The following is an 18,148-nucleotide window of genomic DNA, read 5'->3' on the forward strand; positions in this document are numbered from 1 at the left end:
CATAGAGGAGGAATCAAATAATATTCACCCTTTTGTGTCTGGCTTATTGTTATTTAGCATAAGTAAATTTTTCTATGTTGTAGCATGTGACAGAATTTCCTTTTTTAAGTCCGAATAATATTTCATTGTATGTATATACCACATTTTGTGTATCCATTCATGTTGACAGACACTTGGGTTGCTCCCACCTTTTGGCTGTTGTGAATAATGCTGCTCAGTTTTTTCTTGGCTACTCTCCCAAACTCCACTTCAACAATATTCCTCATCGTCCAGATAAAATATCTTCATGCAGACTCATTTCCCACATTACTCATTATGTGTTATAAAAAACTTAAACTATTTAAGAGGACAATTAGAACATCAAAAAGGAAGCTTACCATGCCCTGGAGCATTCTAAGATGGGTTGTACTTTCCACATCAGACTTTATAACCTCACTGACCTGAAGAGGAGAACAATAAGGGAACCATTCCTGGGAGACAAACAGAGCAGTAGTACTATGGGTGCTTGGGCCTGTGCCTACATAGGTACAGTTCAGCCTTGCTGATTGTCCTTGACATTCTTCCACTGCGGCATAAAAAAGAAATAGGGGCTTCCTTGGTGGCGCAGTAGTTGAGAGTCTGCCTGCCAACGCAGGGGACACGGGTTCGAGCCCTGGTCTGGGGGGATCCCGCATGCCGCGGAGCAACTAGGCCCGTGAGCCACAATTACTGAGCCTGCGCATCTGGAGCCTGTGCTCCGCAACAGGAGAGGCTGCGATAGTGAGAGGCCCGCGCACCGCGATGAAGAGTGGTCCCCACTTGCCGCAACTGGAGAAAGCTCTCGCACAGAAACGAAGACCCTGCACAGCCATTAAAAAAAAAAAAAGCCAGACCCTTAGCTCTTTAAAAAAAAAAAAAAGAAAAAAAAAGAAATAGGACAAAGCATGCTCTCAGAGTCCCCGAAGAGACTATTCTCTGAGGAAGATGGACCATAAACAAATTTGCCTTAGCAGCAAATGCATTGCTAGGTGTACGATGTTCAGTTGCTCTCAGTCTACAACAAGAAGCGCCATCTTGCTGCTTCCACAGCTCTGTGGGAAATTCAGAGAAAACCAAAATACAGACTGAGAAGAAGACATCCAGGACTCCTCTGTAGCTCTGGTTTCACTGGGCTACTGACATGAATGTGATCCTAACATATAGGATGCAACAGAATTCTAATTCATGTTCAGCTTCCTATAAAAGTTGATCTGAAAGCCAAGACTAAAGTAATGGTAAAAACCATGCATAACTTGCACAGCACTTACTATTCTATCTCACCCTAAAGTCTGCCATTTCGGTGGCATTCAGGCCTTCTTCCTTCCTAAAAGAAGCTCATCCATGGCTTCAGGGGGCATCCTGTCTCTCTGTCTCTGTCTTTCTTTCCCCACTGTCAGATATGAATAGGGAAGCACATAGCCCAACTGCCACTGAAAGCCACCATGTGACCATGAGGAGCCATGCCTTTGGATGAAACAGACCTGAAGGATGGCAGAGCAGAGCAATAGGAAAAACATGGGTCCTTGACATCACAATCAACCCTGATGCCTGCCCCACCTCACTCGTAAAGTGAGGTAATACATCTCCCTACAGTTGAAGTCAGCTGAGTCAGCTGAAGGCATCCTCACTGATACACTAAGTAATTACCAAATCCCCTAATGCTACCTGGAATATTTTCTTTAGGGTCAATGTGAATTAATGAATTTGCTTATCCATTCACTCATTGATGAACACTTGGGTTCCTTTCTTGTTTTAGCTATTGTGAATAATGCCACCACGAACGTGGGTGTACAAATATCTCCTCAAGACTTTGCATATACCCTTCACCCCAGCCTCTCCTGATGGTAGCATCTTGCATAACTATAATACACCATCAAAACCAGGAAACTGACAGTGGTACAATCCACAGAGTTTATTCGGATTTCACCATGTGTGTATGTGCATGTGTGTATAGTTATATGCAATTTTATCACCTATGTAGTTTCATGTAACCACCACCACATTCAAGATACAGAGCTGCTCCATAGCCACAGGGCTCCAATGTCACATCCTGTTATTTAGCATATAATAAAGAAACACCTTTATTACTGTATCACAAAGTTGTTTTAACATTTTGTTAATTGTATTTCAATATAATTGGTTTCCTTTATAATCCTATGTATTTCATTTTATGCATTCACAAACATTCCGAGATGGGGTCAACAGGATTCACCAGACTGCCAAGGGAATTCGTGACTTGAAAAAAGTAGAGCCCAGGCTGTAGAGGGAATTCAGGTAACAGGTCTGTGTTACACCTGATAACCTTTAAAGCCTCCTCTAATCCTGGATTAGAAAAGCAAGCAGAATATTGTTTTTGTTTTTGTTTTTGTTTTTTTAATAAATTTATTTATTTTATTTTTGGCTGCCTTGGATCTTCGTTGCTGCGCACAGGCTTTCTCTAGTTGTGGCGAGCAGGGGCTACTCTTCGTTGCAGTGTGCGGGCTCTAGGCGCGCGGGCTCAGTAGTCGTGGCACACGGGCTTAGTTGCTCTGCGGCATGTGGGATCTTCCCGGACCAGGGCTCAAACCTGTGTCCTCTGCATTAGCAGGTGGATTCTTAACCACTGTGCCACCAGGTAAGTCCCTAGCACAGAATGTTTCTTAACTGTCTTCTTAACCAACTCACTGGATTCACAGATGCTCCCCCTCCCCTCTGCAAATCGGTCCAGCTGATATGGCAGCACACTGCATAGTTGTAGCCAATGGGCGACTCTGGAGTGTCTACTCCACCCGCTGAGCTGGATGCTTACCGAGAGTCAGGTGTGTCAACTGTCCTAGAACTGTGCTATTTGTACTTTTCTTAAAACTATATAATTTTATAAGAACTGAAACGTGTGAAAAGAAAGTTATTTTTAAAATGAATATTAGATTGACTGCTTTTGAAAGACTCAATATTAAGGCACTGAAGAAAAAAAAAATCCACCAAACTGTTGCTAAAGTATGTGTGGCAGGACAACTGCAAAAGATCAAGGAAAAAATGTAAACAGCAGGATGATTCTATTCTCAGAATGCTTTGTAAGTACCTTTAAGTTCTCTTTCCACTGAAAAGAAACTGCAACCAGAAACCTTAGACTATACATTTTAGATGTGTTCTACACAAAAACGTCACACACCTCCCATCAGCAGAACTTTACCAAAACAAAACAAAACAACTCTTGGTCCTACATCTAAAGACTGGCCAGTGAATGTGTTTTTAAATAGTTTAAGGTAAATTAAAATGTTAAACCATGTATCCTTTTCTATGATTCTACGCTTTAGCTGACTTTTTCAATTACTGATCAACTCCTGGTCTGACAACATTTTAAATAAGAAAATTTCTACTATACAAATGCCAGCATCAGGCAAACATGTAATAAATATATACTAAAACTCATAAAACATTAAGACACAAGGCTTTGTCTCAAACAGTATTTAGTCTTGAAAAAAGAAAGTGATATTCACTAATAAACATAAAGTATCCAATAAATTTGAGAACAATTCATTAGAATTCTATTCTCTTTTATATTTAGTTTTCTTTGTACTTAAGTTTTCCACTCTTCATTAAGGTATATGATATTGTGGTAAAGAAAAGCAGTGTTTTATTATTTTGGTTCAAAAATCTTCCCTGTTTTATACAACAAAACTTATTTCAGTACTTCTCAAACTCTTTACCTGAAATACTAACAGAGGAGTGAACTCACACTCCTATAAGCAAGGGAGATCTGGAGATATGGCCCAAGCGCTACAAATTAAAAGTTTAAGTTTCATGTACTATCTTTCAAATGTATGTAAATTTGGCATTATATTCTATAGTTTATCTATATTTGTTTCAATATTAAAAAGCCTTTTAATTTTTCTTTAAATCGTTCAGTAAAAACTTGACGGGCCCCATTTATTCTGTGGCTTCATAGACTTCACTGTGCACCCAAGCAAGAGAAGCTTGGGCTCAATCAATTCAATACAACTTTTTTTTTTTGGCTGCACCACGCGGAATACAGAATCTTAGTTCCCCGACCAGGGATCGAACCCATGCCCCCTGCAGTGGAAACGCGGAGTCTTAACCACTGGACCACCAGGGAAGTCCCCAGTTCAATACAATTTGTTTCAACTTGTGTTGAATGAAAAGAGAAATTTAATTTTAATTTCTTGGAGAAGTATTATAAGGGATTAAGCAATATCTAACATGAATCAACAAAGGGCAGAGGGAAATCTAACAAGTATCCAAGGAAAGGCGGCAAGAGGCATGGGGACAAAAATTAAGTCTTGCACTAACTTAGCTGTCCACCCCTACTTAAGTCACATCCCAGTATCTATCAAATTCTAAGGTGGGATGGGTCTTTCTCACTGTTGTCACTCTAGCACTATCACAGTGCCTGGCACACAGGATATATTAGCAGCTAACTCTTATTGCCAGGCACTGTTTGAAGTACTTGACATATATTAAGTCATTAAATCTTCACAACCTTCCTGTTTGAAACCCCTTAATATCTCATTTTACAGAAAAGGAAACTGAGGCCCAAAGATTTTAAGTAACTTGCCCAAAGACACAGGGCCAAAAAGTGTCAGAGCTGGGATTCAAATCCAGCCAGTTGGGACCTCCCTGGTGGTGCAGTGGTTAAGAATCCACCTGCCAATGCAGGGGACATGGGTTCGATCCCTGGTCCAGGAAGATCCCACACGCTGTGGAGCAACTAAGCCCGTGCGTCACAGCTACTGAGCCTGCGCACCTACAGCCCGTGCTCCACAACAAGAGAAGCCACCGCAACGAGAAGCTCGTGCACTGCAATGAAGAGTAGCCCCTGCTCGCTGCAACTAGAGAAAGCCCGTGCATGGCAATGAAGACCCAACGCAGCCAAAAATAAATAGATAAATTAATTAATTAAATCAAATCCAGCCAGTTTAGCTCCAGGGTCTGAGCTCTTAACCACTATGTTTGAATAAATGCTTGTTCAGTGAATGAATGAGTAAATAAATGATTTGTGAGAAATGAAAAGCAAATATTTTAAGCCAGAAGACTTTATCTCCTTACAGTGCAGTTTGTTGCTTCGGCTGTTGAGTGGTTCTGGTCCATTCACATCTTTGCTCTTTTCATTATCCTCAATGGGTCGGAAATGAGCCAAGGTCCTCATGAATCCGCGGAAGTTTACCTGGTCCTCTCTGATCAGGAAAGATAACAAAAAGAACATCTTGTCAGTCAAGGCAAGGTGATTATTTCTTATGAATTCAATAAATTAACAGGTTTGGCTAGAATGGCCTGAAAGTCCATTTAATGAGGTCTCTTTCCATACGCATGGTACTTTAGGGCTCATAAAATATCTTCAGTTAAGTCTTGCCACAAGCTTGTGAGGTTTTACTCTCACTTTACAAATTATTAACCACACTTAGAGAGGTAACAGGACTTACCAGAGTCAGTTACCTATTGAATTTACTTCTCTTTTCCCAGAGAGGATTTTAAGTAGCAGCAGGGCTGTGCTATCAGACAAGCCAGAACTTGAACAAACTGGCTTCAGACTCTGCAGCAAACAGCAAGTTAAGTCATTGCAACCCAGAGTCTCCCTAACCACCTCTCATGTCTCCCCTGCAGTCACATGTACCTAGTGATATTTTAATGTTAAGGCATATTATGTAAAAGCTGCTTTTGAAATAAAGTTTATTTCGTTATAGAAGCAATAAATACATTTTTGGAAATTTGATAAAAAGAAAAGTAAAAAGAAAAATACCACTTCTAGTTCTACCAATCAATCACAATCATTGTTAATATATCTCCCAGTAATTTTTCTATGTTTTTTGGATAATTGTGAACATACTGCATAATTTTGTAGCTTGCTTTTTTTAAACTTTTAGGCATGTCTACAATCAGTATAAACACTTTGAAACATTTTAACCATCTGCATAATAATTGTGTGGCTGTATCATGATTTTATTATTCCCTCATAATTGGATAGATATTTTCCTCATAATGTTTTGAAAGACCTCTTTGTGTATAAAGCTTTTTGGGTACTTAAGATTAGAGAAAATCTTTTTATCACGCCACAGGCTAATCAGTAACCCTATAAGAAATAATTCTAAAACTTGAATGAATAAAGAATGTTTTTAATATTAAAAAGGAATGTCCCATGTGACATAGTTATTTATCTAAGACAGTCATGGAAAGAACAGGTTGCCTGGTTCCTGTGGCTACCTAAAAATACATCTGAGTCTTTGCCCCCATTGAACAGATGTGGTATGTCGGGTCTCCTAAGTGCCAGCAAACACAGAGATCAGAGACCTTCTAAAGGTAGAGTTCAAAGGCTAGCTTGTGAGCCGCCTGAACTCAAACGAATGACCTTTCATTCTTTAAGGTAGCTATACTTCTAATGGAGCGTTATCTCTAAAAAATGTGAATAAGAGCTGAGGAATCAAGGAATGTGTAATAAGATTTGAGTCACATGCCAGAACAAACAGATAAATGAGTACATATATCACTGGCATGTCTCTGAGTAAAAGGGAACTAAATACCAATGTCCTACTTTCAAATCTTTCTTTAAAAACAAATTGAACCTAAATACGACCAGAGAAAAACAAAAAACCCAGAAGCCAAATATCTGTATCTGATTAGAGCAAGAAGCAGAGGTGCAGCGTGCTAAGAGCTGAGCAGTGTAGCCCAGCGCCATGCTCAGCCTCCTCATATGTACCTCAAGTACATCAGCACACATTGTGCCCTTAGCAAGAAAGAGATCAGTGAAAAGGATGACAGGCAACACTATAGTCACAACAAAGGTGGTCTGGCCTTTATAAAACAGCTTTCCACAAGCTGCTTCTTCAAATAATCAATGGTGACTAGGGAACACTAAAAAAAAAAGCTGGCAAAATGACCCTACGGGGTTTACTTTTCAATGCAAAAGGTTTGGATACAAAACAGCAGTGAAAGTTATCTCTGGACAGTTCTCTGAAAGGGCTAAAAAAAGGAAGTGAAAAAAGGCAAAAATTCAGCACTAAAACCACACCTGGAACAAACAGGGCATTTCAGGGAGAGAAAAAAAAAATCAGAAAATGAGGAAGTGTAGGTGATTACTCATGGTCAATATGAATCTGAAAAGGGCAGGGTCTACGGCCATACCACCCTGAACGCGCCCGATCTCGTCTGAAAAGGGCAGGTCTCAGTCTGATTGAGTCCTGTCTTCACATGAACTGGCTGCTAGTCTTCCCCTTTGACTGTCACTCAAATTTACTGAGTGACCATCTTCTCAACTTGCAAATTCCTTTGCTCTCAATTCAGAGTTCTAAAATTTCCTCTCCACATATTTTATCTGATGGTGTACTCACTGACACTTAGTCTCATTATTAAGAACTGGCAACCATATAACATTTTAAAGTCCTCTGGGTCATATAAACAAGTCACAAGGAACCAGGAAGACATTGTTAAAGAGATTACTTAAAACAAGATTATATGATAAGCTTTATTCAGGAAAAGGTACCTAATTGAATCAGTAAATATTGACTCAGCACTTTGAAGGCAGTGTATTAGGTTAGTGAAGCATATCAAAAGCCTAGTTTTACATTACACAAACCTAAATCTGTTTGAGAAAGTGTGTGTGGTAGGGGAACTATATCCATAGTTGATGTCTTAAAAGAAAAGTAAAGTAATGTTCTGGATTAAAGGAGGCTAAAGAGATATGACAACTGAGCCAGACTGGGATCCTATACTGGAGGAAGGGAACATGCTAAAAAGATTGTTGGATAAACTGATAAAATTGGAATATCAGTAATATATTAGAATACAACAGGTAATGAGGGAAATACATGAAGGTGGTCAAAGGGTACAAACCTCTAGTTATAAGATGAATACATTCTGGGGATGAAATGTACAGCAAAGTGACTATAGTTAACAACACTGAATTGTATCTTTGAAAGTTGCTAAGAGAGGTAAAAGTTCTCATCACAAGAAAAAAGTAACTAAAAAATAAAAAAGAGAAAAAAAAGAAAAAAGTAACTATGTGAGGTGATGAATGTGTTAATTAATATTATTGTGGCTATCATTTTTCAGTATATACATATATAAAATCACTATGTTGTACAGCTTAAACTTATACAGTGTTATATGTCAGTCACATCTCAATAAAGCTGGAAAAAAGAATACATAATATTTTATATTAATATTATTACAGCACTTGATAGGTGTGGTAAGTATAAATTACATACTAGATTTCAAAGACTTAATATGAAAAAGAATATACAATGTAATAATAATTTTAAAATATTGGTAACATATTGAATAATATTTTGGATATATCAGGTTAAATAAAATATATATTGCCAAAGTTAATTTAACTTGTTTATCCAAAATTAATTTAACGTGTTTATTTTTACTTTTTAAATGACTACTAGAAAATTTGTAGTGATTATGTATGTGGCCTGAATGATGTTTTTATTAGCTAGGACTGAGACAGAGAGCATACACAAATGAGGCAAAATGTTAACAATACAACAGATGCTTCTGGGTAAAAGACATACAGGTGTTCCTCAGACTGCTTGCAAATTTTGCAACTTTTCTGTAAATTTGAAATTATTTCCAAATAAAAGTTTTAAAAATGTTTAGTTTTACATCAAAGATAAACAGAAATTAAAGACAACTTTGAAGATGGGCTAATGACCTCTCTGAAGTTTAAAACAAGGATGAGTGTAGAGATATTTTAGATATGATTGAGTTAGAGAGGCCTAATATAATCAGGAGGATCATGGTCTGAGATGACCCAACCGATAGCAACATTCCAGATTAGCCTCAGAAAGGAAGCCCAATAAATGCAGGGACTCACCCCTCTGGAAAGAAGGCATTGATGATCCGGTCCCCCAGTGGGTTGATGGCAAGTTCTGGAATCCGCTGAAAGTCTTCCCGGCTGCCAAGAGAATCACCTTGGGTTAGAGACCATTGGCCCTTAGCATGAACTCCTTCAGTCATGCTAGAGTACAACCTAGCAAGGATATTACCTCCTGGAATTTACTTCTGTGGCAAATTATACCAAATAACTGCAAAGAATAGCACTTTAATAGCTGCCAAGTGTTTCTTGCACCAACTCTGGAGTGGAAGAAGCCAGGTTTGACTATGCCACATTCTAGTGAATTCAGCACACAGGTTATGTCAGTAAACCAACTGACAAGCAAATACTAAGCTGTCCCTGTAAATGATTCCTTGAACATTACTATTTTGTACTTAGTAAGTTTGGAGGATGAAGAGCAACTGCAAAGTATCAAACACTGTAGAGCTTGAATATGGGAGGAAAAATTCAGAGGGGCTTCCGTACCCTTGATAAGAAGATATACAGCACTTATGAAATGCAAGGAATTCTTAGGTGATATTTACATCTAAGTAGAGAATAAAACATGACAGGGACTTCCCTGGTGATCCAGGGGTTGAGATTCCATGCTCCCAATGCAGGGGGCCTGGGCTCAATCTCTGGTCAGGGAACTAGATCCCATATGCCGCAACTAAAAGATCCCACATGCCGCAACTAAAAGATCCCACATCCCGCAACTAAAGATCCCATGTGCCGCAACTAAGGTCCAGTGCAGCTAAAAAAAAAAAAAAAAAAAAAAAGAATAAAATGTGACAACTAACTGACTGGCCTTTTCTCCATTGCCTTCTACAGACTAGAAGTATTTAACAACGGAATATGGCAAGAGCAGTCATCCTCTCAGAACTTGAAGTCTGTTCAAGTGAATATTGTTAGTTACCATTCACTGTATATACATTATGTGCCATTCTAACTCTGTTTATATACTTCATCGCATTTCTTTATGTCACCACTTTATCTATACCCTTTTAGAGCTGAGGAAATTGATTTTTTTTTTTTTTGGCCGTGCCATGTGGCATGCGAGATCTTAGTTCCCTGACCAGGGATAGAACCCATGCCCCCTGCAATGGGAGCATGGTGCCTTAACCACTGGACTGCCAGGGAAGACCCAGAGCTGAGGAAGTTGAGAGTCAGTGAGATAAAGTAACTCGTCCAGTGCTACAGAGGTAAAAAGTGGCAGAATTGCAATTTAAATCTAAGTCTGTAAGTCAAAGCACATGTTCTTTTTCCTAAAAAACCACACTTCTTTCCCATAGTACATAAACTTTTTGAGAGAAAGGTGCTCTCCCAAAAAACATTCAGTAACTGTTTTTTTAAAAATTCTTTGGTTGATATTCTGTGCCAAAAATATAAAGCTACCTACAACATAGACAATATATGTACAAAATATCAATGTCATAAAGGACAGAGAAAGGCAGAGAGTTGTTCTAGATCAAAGAGGACTTAAGAGACATACAACTGAACTCAATGCATGATCCTAGACTAGGAAAAAAAACTGTTATGAAGGACAATACTGAGCCAATAGGTAAAAATGGAATATGGACCATATAGAATATGGAATATTATATAATAGTACTGTATCAAAATGCTAAATTTCTTGATTTTGATATGAGAATGTCCTTGTTATAGGGAATACACCTGAAGTAGGTGGCAAAATGTTAACATGTGGTAAATGTGGGTATCGAGTATATGAAGTTCTTTGCATTATTCTTGCAACTTTTCTGTAAGTTTGAAATTATTTCCAGATAAAAAGGGGGAAAAAAGGAATACAAACTCAAAAGGTGATTCCTGCCTTCAAGACGTTTACTAACAGAAGAGATAAAACTTATTCCTTCACCTTCTTTGCACTAGAAGCTAATGAAATGTTCGTATTTTACCCAGGAGCCTTCAACTCTCTGGTCCCCTTGTGGTTTAACATTTACAGGTTGCTTAATTAATTCAACAAACTCGTCTCCACCACATCTGGTGGTGACACAGGTAGAAAATGACCCAGGGGACTAAGCACAAAGTTCTGGTACAATAACTCCAGATTCTAATCTTCTTTCATCATTTAAGGTAATAATTTTTCTATCAGTTAATGAATTAGAAGAAGCCATTCATAAGATAACTAGGTTGCTTAAAATGATGAAAGAAAGAAAATTACTGAGGTCCTGATTATTTAATTCCACAAACATGTACTAAGCTCTTATTATATAATGTGTTCTATGATACAAAGTCTACATTATCAACACAATGTAGCTCCTCTTGTTTGACAGAGGTTAAGAAACAATAATTACTCCCTTTTAAATGAAGATTAAAGCTGATTTGAATTGCAAGGCCACATACCTCAGTTTAATGTCTAACGAGCTTAAGTAATTTTAGCTGCAAAAAGATACAGTTTAAATACCAGGCCTAGTATCAGGTGCTGAGTCCACAACCTAGCCTAACCCCTTCGGTCTCAATGAAGAATCTAGTTGTGGACTTCCAATGTCAATAAGGACCTAAACCTTGTCTTATGACACTTTTCAACTTTACTCTTAGAATTTAGATTGTATATAAAATGGGGTCTATAAGATCAAGGGGAATACAGTTGAAAATATAAATATAAAAATGAAAGAGTATAAAAAATAGTTTATAAACTGTTAAATAATATACAGTTTATTATTGTTGGTTGTTCTATAGTGGAATGGAGATCATCTGGACAGTATCTCTAAAACTCAGCTTCTCAAATTTGTCTGCCAACACAAATCTAATGGAGAAAAAGAAATACTCCAAGCAGCTCACATACCACAAGTGTTATAATTCATTCAAAATGCAAATTTTTGTGTGCTCACTAAAAAACATACCAATATTATATTCTATCTCATAGTATACCTAGGAAAATCTTCCTTGAGGATTAAGACATTATTACTGGTAGCAGGCAAATCCAAGAGCAGAACCATGTATAATGGCATTTTTTATGGCCAAAAAATTCACAATGAAGAATTGTTTTCCAGATATGCACAAGCACAGAGATGCTCTGGGAAACCAGTTTTAGAGACCTCAGTAACCAGAAATGCCATCCCTCTACACTGATCTTCACTGTTCAAGTTCTTTCTCTTACACAGAGATGTAGCCTCACAGTTAACTTTTTATATTTTAAGGACCCAGGGTAGATGCTTAGATAACTTATACATAATGAGGACATTAAAGTCTGCTAGTTGGACATACCTGTGGAAACACACGTTCAATTAAGAAAACAGTTTTGGGGCTTCCCTGGTGGCGCAGTGGTTGAGAGTCTGCCTGCCAATGCAGGGCACACGGGTTCGAGTCCTGGTCTGGGAGGATCCCACATGCCGCGGAGCAACTAGGCCCGTGAGCCACAATTACTGAGCCTGCGCGTCTGGAGCCTGTGCTCCGCAACAAGAGAGGCCGCGATAGCGAGAGGCCCGCGCACCGCGATGAAGAGTGGCCCCCGCTTGCCACAACTGGAGAAAGCCCTCGCACAGAAACAAAGACCCAACACAGCCATAAATAAATAAATAAATAAATAAATAAAATTAAACTTTAAAGAAAACAGTTTTCTGGGGACTTCCCTGGTGGCGCAGTGGATAAGACTCCACGCTCCCAATGCAGGGGGCCCGGGTTTGATCCCTGGTCAGGGAACTAGATCCTACACGCATGCTGCAACTAAGAGTTTGCATGCCACAACTAAGGAGGCCGCCTGCTGCAACTAAGGAGGCCTGGAGCCGCAACTGGGACCTGGCGCAACCAAATAAATAAAATAATTAATTAATTTTTTAAAAAAAGAAGTTTTCCACATTTTAGTATAATAGAGATAAATCATTTACTATTTATATTTATTATGTAATTATTTGTATTTATTAACATTGAAATGACAATAATTTCCGTTATCTAAAACATTTAATATTTTAAATTAAATTGATAAAAATGATTTTTTTTGTCTTGGTAATACAATTTTTTTTCAGATTTGCCAGGTGAGGGAAGTAGCAGTTAGAAAAACTAATTAAAGGAACTCTTAAAGAATGGGTCGGCTGCCCACTGTTGCCAGGACCCATCCCAAGAATATAAAACCATTTGTCCCCAGGATAAAAATGGAGAACTGCTATGGAAAGAAACTGAAAGATCCACCTGGGCAGGGTTTCGGCCAAGTGTGGGAGGCTGGCTCCCCAGGAACACAGTCCTTTTATTTGGGGAAGAGAGTTGCAAATTCTTCCCCTTGCTCCCTGACCGTATGCCCTAAAGTGAGGTCTAGCAACTTACTGGCCCTGCTCAGAGTATAGAGGGCTTGAAGTCAGTCCTTCCATCCAGGCAAAGACCTGTGGAGAAAGCAACCACAAACAAGCCCATGCCAGTTTTCTACAGTAATCTATCCACACTTTTTCATAAATATGAATGGACAACCAACACTTACCGGCATTTTGGGAAAATCAATAACATAAAAAAGTAGGATCAAGATGAACAGAGGTAATCATAATTCAGGGAACAAAAAGGAGTTCTGAAAGATTCTAGTAAGTAACGCAATAGATATTTGATAAGTTCTTGCATCTGTAAAACAAAAATAAGCTACTATGATAGAGCAGAGGTCAGAGAACAAGATAGTTTCTTGGAAATTAAAAATATGATTGTGGACAAGTTCATCAAAAGGTCTACAAAATAAATTCAAGGATATCTTTCAGAAAGCAATGGAAAAAAATCAGAAAATATGAGAGAAAATTGAGTCATGGTGGTCCAATAGCCAACCAACAGAAATGCCATAAAAATCAATAAAGAAATAAGAGGGGGACGAAATAAAGAAATAGCAGAAGAAAACTTTCCAGCTAAAGGACATTTCTTAACTTTTTTTTTGGCCGTGCTGCATAGCATGTGGGATCTTAGTTCCCCAACCAGGGATTGAACCCTCGCCCCCTGCATTGGAAGCATGGAGTCTTAACCACTGGACTGCCAGGGACATCCCTCAAGGATGTATTTTTAGATTGAGAAGGTTCACCTGATACTGAGCAATGAATAATGAAAAATAACCCACAAAAAGGTACAACTTTGTGAAATTTCAGAACATCAGGAGGAGATATTTGAAGGTTTCAGCGAGGAAAAAAAAAGATTATCTACCAAAAGAATGAGAATTAGACTGGCATCGTGGTTCTGTGAAACTCCATTCCGGAATGACTGATACCATTGTGTACAAAGCAAGTGCTTATCCAGGATATTGTAATCATCTGCCCTCTTGGATAAAGTCAAAGAAGAAAATGAGTCTCAAAAGCACTTAGTTTTTAAGCAGATAAATGGCTACCATGCAGGACACAATCTCTTAGAATTTATAGGTAATCTTATTTATTTGTTTGTTTATTTATTTATTATTAATTTTTTTTTGGCTGCACCTTGCGGCTTTTGGGATCTTAGTTCCCCAATCAGGGAGTGAACCTGGGCCCCTGGCAGTGAAAGGGCCGAGTCCTAACCACTGGACTGCCAGGGAATTCCCTAGAGGTAATCTTTTTTAAAGTGATATATAACAACACAGCCAACTAGTAATTTCAGTAATAACTTTCTCGCAGAGTTTAACTGGTCTGTACTGTCCCCTGTAGTCAATTTAACCTGCATGGATTTACCATCCAGGAATATTTTTCATCATGGTATTATTTGAGAAAAAGTATCTGACAAAAATCCAATATTAAAATTGCTCAAAAAAATTGCTCAATGCACAGGATATTTTTAAAGTAAACTTTTAATGAAGTATAACATACATACAGGGAAGAGCAGAAATCACAAGCATTCAGTATGATGAATTTTCACCAAGTGAAGATTATAACCAGCACCCAAATCAAAAAATCGATTACTATCAGTACCCAGATACCTCCTTCATGTTCCCTTTGTCTCTATCTGCTCCCCTCCCCAAAGGGTAGTCATTATCCTGACATCTAACACAGTAGATTAGATCAGCACCAAGGATATTTAAACAAAAGAAACCTTTGTATTCAGATAATGAGCAGGCTCTCACACTGATCTGTCCTACAAAGGACCATTTCAGGCCACCTTATAGGACCCAGCTGGCTTTTCAAAGACCAATTTCAATGGCAGTGGTAGAAATATTTCACCCAAAATAATGGCACCTGAAGAAAGTAAGATTTGTGAGGTTATAGTATATATTTATATTCTGTGAAATACCGATCTAAAGATTACCAATCATTTTAACTCAACACCTATTGGTAGGCCAAGGAATTAGTGTTCTATAAAACATACTTTGGGGGTGAATCTCTGAAAGCATTTTGCAGAAGCTCCATTTCTAACCAAAGCCTTCCATAGTTTCTGCTTCATGTTCCCACTGAGACTGACACTTTTAAAAAAGGAGTACAGGGGCTTCCCTGGTGGTGCAGTGGTTAAGAATCCACGTGCCAATGCAGGGGATACGGGTTCGAGCCCTGGTCCAGGAAGATCCCACATGCCGCGGAGCAACGAACCCCGTGTGCCACAACTACTGAGCCTACGCTCTAGAGCCCGCGCGCCTAGAGCCCGTGCTCCGCAAGAAAAGAAGCCACTACAATGAGAAGCCCGCGCACCACAACAAAGAGTAGCCCCCACTCGCTGCAACTAGAGAAAAGCCTGTGCACAGCAACGAAGACCCAACACAGGCAAAATAAATAAATTAATTAAATAAATAAATTAAAAAAAAAAAAAAGGAGTACAGAATACCTTGGACGGTACACTATAGTCTCTCACTCTGCAGAATTTGGCTTCAAGCCGCAGACATAGAGCATCTTGGGAGAGGAGAGTGAAGAATATGTGGAAGGAAAAATATTTCTCCTACTAACTTTCTTAGGGAAGTGGGGCCTGCTAAAGGTAACAAAAGACTGGAGGTAACTTATATTCGGCTGAGCACCCTAATGGGTTCTAGAAAGGTCAAGACAGGCCTTGAGCTGAGTTTGGCAGTAAAGGCTGGAGAGAGCTAAATCACTCTATTACTATAAAAGAATTCTGAGGGCTTCCCTGGTGGCGCAGTGGTTGAGAATCCGCCTGCCAATGCAGGGGACATGGGTTCGAGCCCTGGTCTGGGAAGATCCCACATGTCGCGGAGCGACTAGGCCTGTGAGCCACAATTACTGAGCCTGCGCATCTGGAGCCTGTGCTCCGCAACAAGAGAGGCCGCGATAGTGAGAAGGTCTGCGCACCGCGATGAAGAGTGGCCCCCGCTCGCCGCAACTAGAGAAAGCCCTCGCACAGAAACGAAGACCCAACACAACCATAAATAAATAAATAAATAAAAAAGAAGTTAGAGGACTCAAAATTGATATTAAAGTAATGTAAGATTGAGGAAGTTCTGTGGTATGAAAATAAAAATTTATAAAAAAAAAAAAAAAAAAAAAAAGAATTCTGAGTTTACCAGGTTATCTCTACGGCTGGAGGGAGTAGAAAAGATGGGGTTGGGGGAGAGGGGACGACAATCTATAATGAGATGGCCATTGTCGGAGGCACAGCCAGTGTGAAATCCCTGATATTGGGAGGGTCCAACAAAATGATTTATTGATATATACACAGTTGACCCTTGAACAACATGGGTTTGAACCGTGTGGGTCCATCCACGCATGGATTTTTTTCAGTAGTTAATACTTCAGTACTACAGGATCCATCATTGGTTGAATCTGCAGATGTGGAACCACGTACACCGAGGGCAGACTATAAGTTATTCTTGGATTTGAATGTGCAGAGGGCCACCACCTCTAACCCTTGCATTGTTGAAGGGTCAACTGTAACATGCTAGTTGTTTACTATGTAGTACAATGGGGTAATTTCTTCTTGCACTCAAGGTGGCTTGGGGCTTTTGCCGTATTTTAATCCACACCATGATGGAGATCAAAGAACAGATTTCAGATCAAGTGCTTTGTAAAGCTGAATACAAAAAAATCAGCTAGACTCAGGTAACCATGAAATCAAAAATTATCCTATCACTTCCTACCACCTCTTCCCCTACCAAGAATTTGTAGAAACCAGAACAGAAAGCAGTGCCTAGTGCATCATAGGTATTCAATAAATACCTATCAAATGAGTGAGTTAGTTCACTGGCTTTCCATAGAGTGTGAAATTATGTTTTAGGGGCAGAGCAAATCTTGCCTAGATTTTAAGGAGCAGGTAACACTAACTGACACATGGAAAGTTTTCACCTTTTCTGAGGAGAAACAGCTCATTTTACAAAAGATTTTCCATTGTTTTCCAGCAAACAATGAAAGTGATTAAAGCACACATTTACAAATCACCCACTTTCTAGAAAGAAGAAAAGGACTCAAAACTAATGTGAATTCTATATCTTCACTTAGTGGTTAAATCTGAATTTATGAGGAAGACGTAATCCCAAACTCAAGTAAATTATTCAAGTATTTGGGCTGAAGGAAAAATAGAAATTTCTAGTCTGATTAATTTTTCTAATACAAATTTATATAGTCTCCTCAACAAATGGTGCTGGAACAGCTAGATATCCACAGGCCAAAAAATAAAGTTTGACTCTTACATTTCTATCGCTACACACACACATTTTGTTTTGTTTTGTTTTGTTTTGGCTGCACTGCGCGGCATGTAGGATCTTAGTTCCCAGACCAGGGATGGAACCCGCGCCCCTGCAGTGGGTTAAGTGCATAGTCTTAACCACTGGACCACCAGGAAGTCCCTTCTTGTTTTTTCATTTTGTATAAATACACCAAAAAATACATATATATATTGTGTGTGTGTATACATATACATACAAAAAACTCAAAATGACAAACATCCAGTTAAAAAATAGGCAAAGGACTTGAATAGGCATTTCTCCAAAGAAGACATACAAATGGTCAACCAGCACATAGAAAAGATGCTCAACATCATTAGCCACTAGGGAACTGCAACTCAAAACCACAGTGACCTACCACTCACATCCACTAGAATAGCTAAAATCAAAAGAGAGATAATAAGTGCTGATGAGGATGTGGAGAAATCTGAACCCTCATTACATTGCTGGTGGGAATGTAAAACAGTACAGAGCTGTGCAAGAGTTTGGTGGGTCTTCAATAAACTAAGCATAAAATTACCATGTGACCCACAATTCTACTCCTAGGTATATGCCCAAGAGAATTAAAACATAAGTCTACACAAAAATGTTCATAGTAGCCAAAAGGTGTTAACAACTCAAATCTCCACCATCTGATGAATGGATGAACAAAATGTGGTCTATGCATACAATGGAATATTATTCAGCCATAAAAAGGAAAGAAGTACTGATACACACTATAACATGGAAGCATCTTGAACATGTTAGGGGACTTCCCTGGTGGCAGAGTGGTT

The 18,148-nt window shown here is 38.9% G+C and overlaps 1 protein-coding gene across 1 annotated transcript in view; it reads right to left on the bottom strand.

Annotated features, from left to right (window-relative positions):
• Positions 1-18,148, bottom strand: part of CHP1 (calcineurin like EF-hand protein 1) — a 38,531-nt gene that overhangs the window by 10,963 nt on the left and 9,420 nt on the right. The window contains exons 3-4 of the mRNA XM_007198555.3: positions 8,831-8,911; positions 5,065-5,192 (exon numbers count right to left, since the gene is read on the bottom strand). Coding sequence (XP_007198617.2) covers positions 5,065-5,192; positions 8,831-8,911 — 209 coding nt within the window. The remainder of the gene's footprint in view (positions 1-5,064; positions 5,193-8,830; positions 8,912-18,148) is intronic.

Source organism: Balaenoptera acutorostrata, chromosome 3 (genome assembly GCF_949987535.1).
Source record: "Balaenoptera acutorostrata chromosome 3, mBalAcu1.1, whole genome shotgun sequence".
In the NCBI taxonomy this organism is placed as follows: Eukaryota; Metazoa; Chordata; class Mammalia; order Artiodactyla; family Balaenopteridae; genus Balaenoptera; species Balaenoptera acutorostrata.